General features: G+C 48.3%; 1 protein-coding gene across 4 annotated transcripts in view; it reads right to left on the bottom strand.

The window, feature by feature from the left end:
- EXD3 (exonuclease 3'-5' domain containing 3) overlaps window positions 1–14589 on the bottom strand; it is a 254817-nt gene that overhangs the window by 174343 nt on the left and 65885 nt on the right. For all 4 annotated transcript variants that reach the window (XM_053996258.1, XM_053996259.1, XM_053996261.1 and 1 more), the window contains one exon: window positions 5098–5162. In XM_053996258.1, the coding sequence (XP_053852233.1) occupies window positions 5098–5162 (65 nt within the window). The remainder of the gene's footprint in view (window positions 1–5097; window positions 5163–14589) is intronic.

The raw sequence follows: 14589 nt of genomic DNA, 5'->3' as shown, positions 1-14589 counted from the left end.
ACACAGTGAGAGGCAGAGAAGCTCCTGCCACTTACCTGGCACTGGGGCAGGCTGAGCTGGACTTAAGTCAACTTATCTCAGTTATTGGGGCTGGACATCTGGGTAGCAGCAGCAGAACAACCCAGCTGAGCTGCACACAGAGAGCAGAACAGCCCAGCCCCTCAGAACAGGGTCTGTACTTTCTGTGGGTGCACAGCCCTGGGCATGGGTCAGCCCATCCTGGTGACACCGTGACAAGCACGAGTCAGAACTCACTGAGACATTCCTGCTGTGCCCCTACAGCAGCTGGGCTCAGCACAGCCCTCCCCATTGCTCCAGAAAGGCTTTCCTTGAGGACCCTCCAAGCTGAGAAACACCCTCCTCTGCTCAGCACACAGCCTAGAGAGAGGACACACCTGCAAACCCCACTGGGGACCTGCAAAGCCCAGGTGACACTGGGGTGGCCAACAGAGGAAAGACGTGGAGCTGTAGAAATGAATCTAAAGGAGGCCAGTAAGTTGGTCCAAGGGCTGGAGCCCTCTGCTCTGGAGCCAGGCTGGGAGAGCTGGGGGTGCTCACCTGGAGAAGAGAAGGATCCAGGGAGAGCTCAGAGCCCCTTCTAGGGCCTCAAAGGGCTCCAGGAGAGCTGGAGAGGGACTGGGGACAAGGGATGGAGGGACAGGACACAGGGAATGGCTTCCCACTGCTAGAGGGCAGGAATTGTTCCCTGGGAGGGTGGGCAGGCCCTGGCACAGGGTGCCCAGAGCTGCTGTGGCTGCCCCTGGATCCCTGGCAGTGCCCAAGGCCAGGCTGGATGGGGCTTGGAGCAGCCTGGAACAGTGGGAGGTGTCCCTGCCCATGGCAGGGGGTGGAACTGGATGAGCTTTAGATTCCTTCCCAACCTAAACCAGTCTGTGATTCCACAGATCCTGGGGATCCGTCACCGAAAAGAATGATCGTTGGTAAGGACTAGGCCCAACTGAGCTAGGACATCACGACCAATTAGACATTGGACAGCAGGTGGTAAAGTTGTTATAGAAAGTGCTGCAGACGCCTGTCTCCCTTCAATCTCAACAGTCAGCACCGGGGTACGGCTCGCAAGTGTCATCCCACCAATACCGCTCACCGTGGTTGCTGCAGGCTGAGTGGGCCAAGACGCAGGCCAATGACCTGGATCAATGACTAGTATCTGCACCCGTATCTAAAAGTCCTTTAAGCACAATGCTATGTCCTTGATGAATCAGGAGGCAATATTTTTTGGGGCGGGTGTTAAGGTCTAGGGTAAGCAATGCAAGACCTCCTGTCGAACCAAATCCTTCTAGAGTTCTAGGGACCCGGGACATAGGTTCCAATCCCTTGGTCATTTGTGGGAGTGGGATCAACTGAGCAATTCTTTGACCTTTTGGTACCGTCACCGGGGGATATGACGTATGAGCGATGATCATAATTTCGCCGCAACAATCGGCATTGATGATTCCTGGTTCCACAAAGAGGCCTAATATAGCGGCTGAAGAGCGGCCAATAATGAGTCCTCCCATAGTTTGTCCGTGTATTTGTAGGGGGCCATGGATCCCCATTGGAATCTTATATGGTTTTGAGGTCAAGAGATCAGTCTCTACTGCGGCTGCCAAGTCCAAGCCGAGGCTCCCGCAGGTGGCAGGTTGGAGTTGCTGGGAGGTTTTGCTTCTGCAGCTGCCATTTGTGTCTCGGCGCGGCCGCTGTTCGCGCTGCTCTGGGAGTTTCCCTGCTTCTTTCGGCATGCATTGGAGTTGTGGGTATTTGATTGGCATCTGCGGCACCAAACTCCTGTCGCTCTGCATTCTTTTCGAATGTGACTTAAGTTTCCACAGCGGTAGCATCTTGTTCGTGCCTCTCCAGTAGTGTTAGAACGGGGGCGCGCAGCTGCAGCTTGAAGGGGAGCAAGGGCTGCTAAAACCTGATTTTGAGAGCTTATTGCTTGTTCCCGTAACCCTGTCCTATTTCTTGTAAAGCATTAACTATTAACGCCTGAGACCCAACTGGCACTGAAGCAGCCTTCTCTAACAATGCTTGGACGGTCCAATCCCCAGGAAAGGAAGTAATCAAATTTCTGGTTGTGGAATTGCTATTCTGCAGTATACACTGTTTGAGTAGGGCATCCTGCATATGATCGGCCACCCCTGCTTTGGACAATGCTTCCATTATCTTATCCACGAAGGTGCCAAGAGGCTCCTCTCTACCCTGTTTAATCCCCATATACATTGGGACTCCACCCGGGGTTTTGACCTTGTCTATCGCTCTTCTTGCTACTATTGTGGCTTCCCTTAATTTGTCAGGTCCTAGGGCGGCCTGTTGTTCCAGACGTACATGGGCACCCTCTCCCAGAAGCTCGGCTACAGTAAGCCCTGCTAAAGGGTCGCCCTGAGCCCTAGGTAAATTGGCGCTTCTTACCGCTTCCTCTCTCCAGCGTGCCTCAAAGAGTAAGCGTTGATGTGGAGTAAAAATCAATTTGGCCATTCCCCTAACATCGGACGGTAATAAGGTATGAGCATTAAAAATAAAATCAAGCATTTGCCTAGCGGGCTCACTGGTAATACCATAGCTCCCCACAGTGGCACGCAGCTGTGTTAAAATTTTCCAGTCAAAGCTCTGGACTTGCGCAGTGTACCCCCCTTGAGCATTTGGTGTAAATATCACTGGAGAAGCAAGGGTTTCCTGTGCTGCCGTGAAGAGCTCAGCGTCCCCCGTCTGCATACCCTCCTGTGCGATAGCAGCCCATACCTCACGTCTCTCTTTAGCCATGGCCTCCGCGAGGTCAGATTGTGCCCCAGGGACAGGCTCCTGGCCGGGAGACGGAGGATGTTGTAGGGCGGGTGCTACAGTAACGTTTTGTATGCCTGGAGGGGGACGCGGCGGTGGGGGTAAAGGGGGAGCTGACGGTAGCACTTCAATGCCACCAGTGTCTGTAGGAGGTACAGGCATTGCAGAAGCAGAGATGGGGACGGGAAAGTTTGTGAGAACCAGAGGGTTTGGCTCACTGGAGAGAAGCGAGGGTTCATATTCCTTATTTTTCTCCTGAGCTGTTCGTACCCCTTCCACCGCCCTTTTTTCTGCCTGACACATCAACAATTCGTTATGGACCACTCTCCAAAGTTTACTCATTTTCTTGCCCGGTTTATCATCATCTAACACTAATTCCCACAACTTATCCCCATATCTTCTCCATTCTGAAAGTTCATGAACAGTATGGGGGTTTACAAAAAAGCCATAAGAATGAGCATGATGTAAGAGCGAAGGGAGATCCTTATCTAAGTCAATCCCCCTAACCTGTCTTTTTCTGAGAAAAGCACTAAATAAATCATATGCTGCTTGCCTGTCCATAGTTGCGTCGGTACCGTTGCTGGCCCCTTCAAGCTTCGGCAGCATGTATCAGCTGAGCCCACTGCTGCGGTCACTCAGGGCGCGGAGCAAAAACTGGCAGCTCTGTCACCGTCCTTCCAGCTGCAGGACCCGAACCCAACGGAGCACCTCTCCCGCCTTTGCCTCGGATCAGGTCCCTGTTCGGGCGCCAGTTGTTGGAGAAGTGCCACGGGAGACAAGACTCATGATATCATGATCATCAAGTCTCAGTTTATTGCAACAAATTACAAAGTTTATATACACTCGTTAATTAGCTCATACATATTGCAAAAGCCAAGCTCATGATTGGTTGCTGTGTGATTTACGCAACTGTCTTATTTGGTTGCTCTTGCTGTTCTTGTGGTTGATACTTCTTGGTTCTTCTCTATCTATTTCTACATACCAAGCAGTTTCAGCATCCTGATTCTTGCAGACTCTGATTTCTGCATATCCTGATTTCTACACCCAGGGTCATGCTGACCGTTGCAGCAGTCACGTAGCCCCTTATACTTTGACCAATTTTACGGTTTCATGTCCCTTGCTGTTTAACCATTCTTCTGCCAAGCTCTCTACACTCCAGCTTTTCCACCCACAGCAGAATCACTGCAGCGCTCTCTGCCAAAGGACACGTCCATGGGAGGCTTTTTCTTTTCCAGAGTATTTTTCTTCCCAATCCATATACACATCTCAGGGTACCCAGTGCAGAGATTTTGATGATTTCTCTTTTCTGCTATTGTTCTGTGCTCTCCAGACCTAAAGGACAATATTTTTTTTTTTTCTCCAACTCTAACAAAACTTGACAGAAAGCTCAAGGTTTCAGAATTGCTGAGCTCAAGTCTCTGTCAGTGAGTGACCATTTGGAAAGGCACCTCTCACATTGGGTTTCCAGTTGTTTATTCCAGCTGGCAACCACAGACTAACAGTAATGGAAAGTCTAAGAGCAGCAGCCCAGGACAGTGAGTAAGCACTGCAGACACCCAGGATGGAGCACGTCCACCAGGTCCTCAGCCACGCTGGCCACTCCACACAGGAGATGCTCCAGGGGGTTAAGTGGGACCTGCAGGGCTCTGGGCCTTCTAGAAAAGGAATCAATTGACTTCTGAACCTGCCTGAGTAGCACAGAGTTAAACATGGAAAACTCACCCCTGCATCTGCTGGTTTTGTTAGTTTTCAAGCTTCCAAACTTAGATGAAATATATTTTACTGCCTATGAAAAATCTCTGTGTAGAGCCCATAGGTTGCCGTATAAAAATAACAGCACTAATTTTAGACAGCAGTGTAAATTGCATTCACCACTCTAAAAGGCAAAACCAAACCAAATCAGAAAAAAAAAAAGAATACTTCAACTATGAAAGCTTTGATATATACAGCTGGCAAAAAGCACTTCTCTACCAAATTCAATTCTCATTTTTTTCAGCTACTAGCAATATTCTTCCCCCTCCCCCCAAGATGCTCCATTTAATGGACAAAAAAAGTGTTTAAAACAAAACAAAAGCAACTTTGATTTTCCTTCCTTCTGTAACTCAGCCCTGGAAACTCCAGCCCTTTTCTAGGAGCCCCTGAACTGCTCCCCATCACACAAAGCTATCTTTTCTTTTCACTTGTAGCTGCAAATGCAGAGGCTCTTCCCTGAGTGCTGGAATGAAAGCAGCCATGAAGGCTGGCGGGTCTGACCCCAGCATCCTGGCCTGGACATGCTCTGCATCCAGAGGAACTGCTGAGTGCAGGGCTCAGCCTTACCTTCCCCAGCTCCTGCTTTGTCCAGAGAAGCTCAAGGGTTTTCAGCAGTACGAGTGGGTCCTGGCCTGGAGGAGGGGGAAGGGAGAAAAGGAGGGAGAAAAACAAAACAAAACAGATTTATTGGCTCTGTAGAGGCAGCCCAGACACACTGGGGCATTGTTTCACCCCAGAGAAATCTGCTGCTCCATGCTGGAAACCACCAAGCTCCAACTGCCAGTCAGGATTAGTGTGTAAAACCCTGCACTCTGAAATCCTAACAAAATCACAGCCGGCAGCCAGGCACAGCTTTAACTCAGCAGCTCCTGCACTCACTGCAAAGCTGTGCTGAGCAGCTCCAACCCAGCCCTGCTGCTGCTGCCCTGCCCAGCCTCCCCACAGCAAGCACAGGCTCCTGGAGCAGCCAGCCCCTGCACAGGTCGGGAGGGATGCTCAGCACGGGAGATCGCAAGGCACGGCTCTGCAGTGGAAGCTCTTGGCCAGCTGGCATGGAGCAGGGTGACTTTGGGCCAGAATAGGGTGTGCTCAGGGGTGCTGCCCTGCCAGGCTGGACAACAATGGGGCTGCAGTGGGATTCAGGGTGCCTGAGGAAGAGGGAAGATGAAAGGCTGCTGTGATAAGTGGCAAGACTAAACAAAGAGGGATCAAATATTTCAAAAAAAGGCTATTTGGAATTTTCCTCTTATTTTTTGCCTAAGTTATTGCAGAACTTGCATTCAGTTGTTCTTTTGTGTGTTATCATTCTTCATACAGTCATCATACCATTATTCATCATAGCAATATTCATCACACCAGTACTTCTAAAGCAATTGTTTAGGAATATTTAATTTTGAAAGCAGTAACATGTTTGATATCTGATTCTACTTAATTCACAATCGTTTACTTACGAAACCACAACACAAAATATTCTGCATGAAAATCATCTGCAGCATCAACAGTTAAAATGTGAAAAATGAATTTAAAAATCTGAATGAACTCTCCAAACCAATCCTCCTAACACACTTCTTCTTATGTTTTCATACAGCCAAAAGAAAAATGTTAAACTGAAAAGGAAACTTCCTTTTAATCACTTTCTGTGTTTTACAATTCCTAAAGAGCTCATTTCCAAATGCTAGATTTCATGCTCAGTATCTCATTGCACCTCATATTTCACATCACAAAAAACTCCTTCAGCTGTGAAAGGCTCTACCTCATCCAGCTGAACTCTGAGGCACTGTATTTATAAAATACTTGAAGTAGCAAGCTGATTACTGGTTGAGCCAAGAGCATGATAATATTCCCATTATCCACTAACCTCTGGGAAACACCAGCCAAATTAAAAATGCCACATTTACAATTCACAAGATAATATTTTCTCTCATCTCTGGTTGTTCTGAAATGTTGAACTCTCCAAACACTGTCTGTTCTCAGCTACTGCTCCTCCTCTGGAAAAAGAAAAGGCCCTTTTTACACCAAAACAGAAGAAAAGCCAGACCTCTTCTCCCCAGTAAATTAGCAAATTACAGTCAAATTCAGTCCATGTGTGTGTGCATATCTGCACACTCTCCTTTTGGCCTGACTCCCAAAGAAATTTATACACACAGAGGAAAAAAAATGAGAATGCAACACAGTGTGTAACCAAATACACTGTAAATCTGAGCTGTAATTAATGCAGGGAACGGGCTGGAATGATACAGGAAATGAGAGCAGTTAGGAGAGCAGTGTTTCACTTCACATACAACCAATAATTCAACTTGTTAAAAGCTTTCTAAACCTCAGTCAACAAACCCAGCCCTTTTCTTACTGACTGTTTCCTACCTTACCTCCCTGCTACTGAAACCCGAGCTGATACAAGCGGAGGAAAACATGTCTGCAGTCAGTTCTAAGCAGGTCAGTAGTGCCAGCGTGGCACCGTGGCACCGAGCGGTCACAGGTACCCAGGGACACCTCCCTGCCCCAGGGCTCTGCACACACCCAGAGCTGAGTTATTTCCACAGAGCACCCCTGGAGCACGGCACAGGAGGGACACGGAGAGGTGTGGAGAGGCTCCAGAGGAGAAGGCTCCAGGGAGAGCTCTGAGCCCCTTCCAGTGCCCGAAAGGATTCCAGGAGAGCTGGAGAGGAACATGGGACAAGGGCCTGGAGGGACAGGTCAAGGGGGAATGGCTTCACAGTGACAGAGGGCAGGGATTGAACAAGGAGAGAAACTGAGAAATCTGCTGGTGTCTGCACAGGTCTGCTCCCTTCCTCACCTGGTAAGGCTCCTGGGAATCTAAGGGTGAGACACAGACAGGGGCTAAACATAACAAAATAACCCACAAGCAGTTGCTCCCAGAGCCAGACATAAACAGGAGAGCAAAGCCACCTCGTGCCCTTGTCTCATCCCACCAGAGGGAGGGCACTGCAGTTCCTGCTGGGCCTGGAACTATTGCACCCTGTTGCTCCCCAGATGAGACAGAAGACGGAAATGTGAAGGTCCACATCGTTTGGTCTCCTGAAAGAAATGAACAATTCATCTGTTCTGTCTCCTGCAGGATCTCCTTGGAGGACTGTCCTCCTCTCGGCTCTCCTGGCACCCCTAGAGTGAGAAATGAGTGTCTTAGACAAGAATAATTAATCAATAACTGCTGCTGTACTCTGGTGGGATACCAGACAGGTACCTGCCCATCCACATCCGAGAGGGAAGAAGAGAATCAGCAATAAACTAAAACCAGGACATCCAAGGAAAAACAACAGGACCATACAGGAAGTTTCACAAGCCTTCCAGAAAAACCTGGAGAGCTTGCGGCTGCTCCACACAGCAGGGAGCAAGGGAGAAGTACAAGGGAAGGAGAGATAAAGCGAAGTGACTGAAAACCAAGTGGTCAGAACTGAACCACAAGTGCATCTGGGCTCAGCTCTGGACAAGAACAAGGCAAGTACGGGGCATGGTGGCCAGAAAACCCCCGTCATTCCCACCAAGGACACCCAGAAGCTCCACTGCTAAAGAGAATTTCAATCCTGCAGAGTCTCCGACATCCTGAAGAGACATTCAGCTATTAGCAAGGGGCATTCTATCAGCAAAATAAAAACAAGAAAAACCAGCAAAACCACAACCCCCCCCCCAAAAAAAAACCACCAAAAAAACCCCACCAAACAAAGCCACCAAAAAACAAAAACGAACAAAAAAAAAAAAAACAAAAAAAAAAAAAAAAACCAAACAAACAAGCATCCAGTGTAGAAAGTCAGAGAACACCAAGTCTCCCTGCTCCAGCTGTGAGCAGCTGAGGAGGGTCAGGAGATGTGTCCCAGGCAGCTGAGCCCTTCCAGTTCCTAGACTGAGCTCAAGAGAAAGTGCTCAGTCTGACCCTTCACAGCTCCCAAAAAAGGGGGTTGCAGACCTTAAAACAGCTGGAAAAGCCTCACCAAATCAAGGTTAGAGCACTTTGGTGGAGATCTCAAAGAGACACATCTGCACCAGCTCCAAAAAGACACAAAAGACCTCAAGTTTTGGCACTGACAGTTTCTCCCAATAGTATGTTCCTGGTTTAAACCTTGTACACTAATATATTTCCTTTGAATGTTTTTCATTCTGAAAAATAATGAGTTCTGCCCTGAACCTGGTACCAAAATTGCAGGAGATGGTAAATCAAATGTCTTCTAGTTCTCAAGATCTGTGGTTACATTTCAAAACCATATAAACCACAAGGCTTATATTTTTGAATTAGAAAAGTGCCTTTGAGGAAAAGCATAAACTACTTTCTGTTCATTCTCTCCATTTCCTTTGTGCATCCATCACTCAAACCCTGCTGTGATCACAACAAAAGCAGTGCCTGGGGGCTGGTGAGGTAAGCACTGGATTTGCTGGTGATGTTTGCAGTGGTGTCCTTACAAAATTCTGCTGCATTATTCACCAGTGCAGCCCTGGCAAGAAAATCCCCTGTTCTGACTGAGCCTCCTCTCACCTGCGGAAAGGGTGACATCCAACCTCAGAGGAGGAATTTCCCAAGGGAAAAACCTCCTGGCACGTGCTCTTCGTGCCCAAAGCCATTAAATGCCTTGTGGCCCAAAACCTGGAAGAATTACAGTCAGCAGAAGAAAAGATACTGAATGAAAAAAAAGCAACCCCAAAGAAGGTGGAAAAAGTGAGTGAAATGCAGGGTCACAGCCCCCAAAATGTCACAGCTGAAAGCCATGGACAGGAAAAGTCAAGAACAAAATGTTAATTATGAATCACAAATTTATGGAATCACAGAATGCCCTGAGCTGGAAGGGACCCACCAGGATCATCCAGCTCAGCCCCTGTCCCTGCCCAGACCCCCCAACAACCCCACCCTGGGCATCCCTGGCAGCGCTGGCCAAACGCTCCTGGAGCTCTGGCAGCCTCGGGGCCGTGCCCATTCCCTGGGGAGCCTGGGCAGTGCCAGCACCCTCTGGGGGAAGAACCTTTCCTGCTCTCCAGCCTGACTTGCCCTGGCCCAGCTCCAGCCATTCCCTGGCTCCTGGACCTGTCCCAGAGCAGAGATGGGAGCTGCCCTGCTCTGCTGCCCTACAATGGTTATGTTTTCTTTATGTTTTATTTTCTTTGTCCCTCTGTCCTGCAAGTTAACTGAATTTTAATAAATGTTTAATGGAATATCCAACCCACCCAGTAGGCAATTAGTGAATTTTTACTATTACTTATTGTTTTGTGTGCCTTCTGCCCCAATAAATCCCTGGAATCTGTTCTCAGTAAAAACTCCTGCTTATCTTAACATGTCTTTGAGATGTATTTCTGAAAGGAAAACTAAAATTCAAGGTATTTCCATGTCCCCTTTAAGGCAGGTGGCCTATTTGGATTTTAAAACTCCAATACTTCAATGAAGACAATGCACAAGCTGGGGGTTTGGGTGAGCAAAGCCATTCACCCTCTTCTGTTCCAGCAGCATGAGGGGCACACCCACTCTGGGTCATCGAAATTGCAGCTGAGGACAAATTGTGTGTTCTGTGTGAATTAATCAAAGTCACTTATCCAAACCTAGTTGGTCTCAATTTTGTTCAGATGTGGCTGCAGCTCACAGCAAGTGTGTGCACATTTTGCAGAAGAAGAGGCACAGAAATAATATCACTTACATGGAGCAAAAATGAATGGATACATTTTCTAGTGCCTAAATTTGAACCTCTGAGGACAAGCTGATCTAACTAAAAAGGTACAAAATTCCTCTGTAGAAACCCACAGATTGTGACACCTTCCAGGTGTTCATGTTGTGCCCCCTTTAATGAGCATATGTAACATAAATAAACCTTTCAGTTTATTATTCTGAGTCAGCACTTGGTGATTGATCCCAATCTCCACTGACTGCAGTGATGAGTCCCCCACTAAAGACTGAAAGCAGCCAGAGGTGCTCCCTGCACTGCTCAGGTCGCAGTGCCTGCAGGGACAAGGAATGCTGCCAGGACAGGTTGCTCCATTTCCACCACTGAATCCAACAGAGCCAAATTTACAAGAGGATCCGATGTCACTAAACTATTTCATTTCAGAAACAATACATTGCTCTGCTTTAGCACCATTTCCAGAGCACCAAGACTCTCTCCCCATGCCAGTAACCCATTCCTTCAGTGTGCCTCCCACAAAAGGCACATATGCTTAAGAATGTCTAACTGTGCATTTAGGTGAGCTCACATTTAGCAGCAAGGAAATGAAGCAAGAAGATGGAGAGAGTCCTTCGTTATTTGGCCTGTCTGGCTCACTGCAGCCTTAGCTCAGTGTCCAGTTTCAGCTGCTGTTTTCTCATCCACACAGCTTTGAACTCAGCTGCACCAAGCCCTTCCCATCTCGGGAGGGAAGGAACCACATCAGCGACCACAGTCCTGAGCTCCTCACACCACACACCTCCCCTGCAATATTAACATGAGAGACAGAGACTTTGGAGAGGTCTGGGAGCCCAGGTTCACCAAGGGAAAGAAAGACATTTCTTACTTGTTCCTCCAGCTCTTCATCCACACATTTGGATTCCCCTTCTGCACTAATGCAACCACTGGGAGGATCTACATCAGACAGGAGGGGAAAATATCCCAAAATGCTCTGAGCTCCTCACTTGCAGTCACCTGACTTTGAACATCAGCTCATTCTCAGTCACCAGAAACCTCGTATAAGATGAATGGTTCCACATTTCTCCATTTTTCAACCAGCTGTGACTGCTCTGTTTCTCCAGCCCTGTGACAACAGCCACCTCCTGATCGCCTGCCTCTGCAGCCTCTCTTCAGCAGATGAAGATTCGCACAGCTGGGATTGGTACTGAAATAAAGGGGTCACATCACCTAACACACTGCCACAAGCTAGCCAGGCATCCCTGGGAACTGCAGAACCAGTTTATGTTTTGTTCATAGGCCAGATGGAAAAGTCAGCTGGGAGTGATAACCCCAGCCCAGCTCTCTGCCTGTATTGAGAGCAGGGGCAAAGCTTTATTCCAATCCTACTGAGATGGCTGTTTCACTCAGCAGGAAATATTTTGCTTCACTTTAGAGAGGAGGTCAGTTATCTAGAGGCTTATCTTTTTGTGGCTTTTTATCATCTTCCAGACAGACTTGGTTTAACAGAAACTTCTAACTCAGTGATGCACCTTGCAAGGTACAGACCAGCAATTCCTCCATGAGACTCTGGTTTGGAACTGCTCTGTTAATGATGTGCCACCATGCAATAATGTATCAGAATTAGTCCTACTGACTGTGTGTTCTCTAATACCCTTGCATAAGCTTACACCAAGCACACAACCACAGAATGGCTGGGGCATCTGGCTCTGCAGACAATACTCATCTCATGTTCCTCACTGGGTTATTCTAGACAAGAGCCAGAATTCCTCAGGTGCCATTAGCTGAACCCACACTTTCCTGGAACCACTCTGTGAAGCCATACCTTGGTCTGTGCTGTTGACTACATCACTATTGAAAAGGCAGAATTAGGAGCTAAACAGGAATATGGGGAAGAATGAGGTGCACAGGCAGAACACAGAGAAACTGCCCTGCTGGAGGGGGGAAAGGGAAATGAACAGTGTATTGAAAGCATGAGAAGTTTTTTCTAGAAAAGAAGCCAGCCTTTCTCAATGGTAACAAAAATAATTTTCTAACTAAGGGCAAGTGAGATCCTTTCCATTCTGAGAAATTTGAGTTATGAAAACATAATAGGAACCCTCAGCATTTGGCTGATACATGCTTGATCTCTAAGTGAGTCAGAAGTTCACATTCTTCTACTGCAGCCTCCCAACTGAAAACAATCCCCACACTTAAAGCACAAGAATAATAAAGCACACATATGCTTCTTATAAAACAATCCTTACAAATAACCATGCCTTTTGTTTTCCTAATGGCTAAAATTCATAATTTCCCCCCGAAAAAGCTGAGATCAAACAAAATGCACTCTCATTAAAAAAGAAGGCTTGCTTGGCTGAGCACAACAGGCAGTGACATTGCCCTCTTATTTTCTTAGTGCTTTTTGTCAATGGAGAGCCTGGAGAGCTGCTCCCCAGGCTCTGTGGGGCAGGGCAGCCCCAGCCCTGTGCTCCAAACAGGGGCTTTCCTCCTCCGCCCCCCACATCAGCCCTGAGAACATCCATATTCCTCTCTGTCCCAGAGCGTACAGACACCTGAGCAACAACATCACCACGGAATCCCAGACTGGTTTGGGTTGGAAAGGACCTCAAAACCCATCCCATTCCACTCCTGTCATGGGCAGGGACACCTCCCACTGTCCCAGGCTGCTCCAAACCCCAATGTCCAACCTGGCCTTGGGCACAGCCAGGGATCCAGGGGCAGCCACAGCTGCTCTGGGCACCCTGTGCCAGGGCCTGCCCACCCTCCCAGGGAACAATTCCTTCCCAATATCCCATCCAGCCCTGCCCTCTGGCAGTGGGAGCCATTCCCTGTGTCCTGTCCCTCCATCCCTTGTCCCCAGTCCCTCTCCAGCTCTCCTGGAGCCCTTTCAGGCCCTGGCAGGGGCTCTGAGCTCTCCCTGGAGCCTTCTCCTCTCCAAGTGAGCACCCCCAGCTCTCCCAGCCTGGCTCCAGAGCAGAGGGCTCCAGCCCTTGGAGCAGTTCTATGGCCTCCTTTGGATCTCTCCAGCAGCTCCAGGTCCTTCCTGTGCTGGGCCCAGGGCTGGGGCAGCTCTGCAGGTGGGGTCTCACCTGAGCAGGGCAGAGGGGCAGAACCTCTTCCCTTAAAACACCTGGGCACACACCCAGCACGGGAGCAGAGGGTGCCCTTCAGAGCTGGTGCCAACTCAACAAATAAAAATGAAACCTCACCAAGGATTCACCCAGTTCTGGGACATCCTTGCAGTGCCCAGATGACCCAGCCTGGGCAGCAGAAACTTCCCTTGCCCAGGAATGAAGGAGCCTGTCCCACACTGTCACCCTGAACAAGTTGTGACATCACCTCAGACAAAGAGGTCATTTGGTGATGCTTTCAGTGTACCCTGGCTGGACAAGAAGTGCAGCAATCTGTACAGAAATAGCAATTCTAAAAATAACACCAAGAGGTTGCTCTCTAGGCAGTTAATGAAATCCAACTTCATAAAAGTTTTAAAATGTAACAATCATAAACCTTTTGCAGGTACTTGTCAATGCTCTCACATGGTTTCCTCCTCTGTCAAAGGGGCTCTAAGCTCAGTGTCAAGGGCTCTGTGGCACCAGGATGACAATCTCTGGCACAGGACAGGGGAGGGGAGCACAGCACTGCAGTCCCTCATTCCCTTCCCATTTTACACCTGTCCCTCCACCCTCATGGCCAGGCACAGCCAGAGGGGTGGCTCAAGGCCCTGAGCTGGCTGGATCCCCATCCTTACCAAACCAGGGTCTGCACTCCTGTGTTCAAAACTGTTTAAACAAAGCCCACAGTTTCATCTTACAGTTTTTCTTTTCCTTCAAAAATTCAGCCAGGCTACCCTTACTTCCTTCAGGCACCAGCTCCATGCATTTTTCCAGTGATGAAGAGAATTAGGTTTTGTTCCCATAAACCATCTCAGTGATGAGGGAAGAGTGAGGAGCGAGTGGCCACGTTCCCAGAAGGAGGACAACAATCAGTGCCGTGGAATGAGCCCTTCCTCACATCCCACTGTCCTGCCAACCTCCTCAGGCCAGCAACCGGAGGATCTGTCACAGCCAGGGTGCCAGCTAATGCCCTTACACTGAGTTAATGGCACTTTCATAGAAATGGAAATTCACTTTAAAAACACCTAACAGAGCATTCCAGAAAACTAACCATTTCTTCTTTCAAACTTATCAACCCTGCAATGGGAAGAAAACTGATATTGTCCAGGATAAAAGGGGAAACTTCTTAATTATGTAAGAGACTGAGACTGCCAGGAACAGCAGCAGCCCCAGAGGACTCAAGCACAGGATGGGAAAGAATCATCAGATCCAGAGTACTATCACAGAGCTAAAATGATATCTGTTTTTTTGCCTCCAGACATCTCTGGAAATCCCCAAGTTCTAAACCTAACAACATTAATGGTGTGTCCTAAGTAGTTTTCTATGAAAAAATCCACCTGGTAATTCTAAAAAGC

The sequence above is a fragment of the Vidua macroura genome, chromosome 21 (genome assembly GCF_024509145.1).
Source record: "Vidua macroura isolate BioBank_ID:100142 chromosome 21, ASM2450914v1, whole genome shotgun sequence".
Lineage (NCBI taxonomy): Eukaryota > Metazoa > Chordata > Aves > Passeriformes > Viduidae > Vidua > Vidua macroura.
The sequence above is the reverse complement of the archived record's forward strand: the minus strand, read 5'-3'. Positions and strand labels throughout refer to the sequence as shown.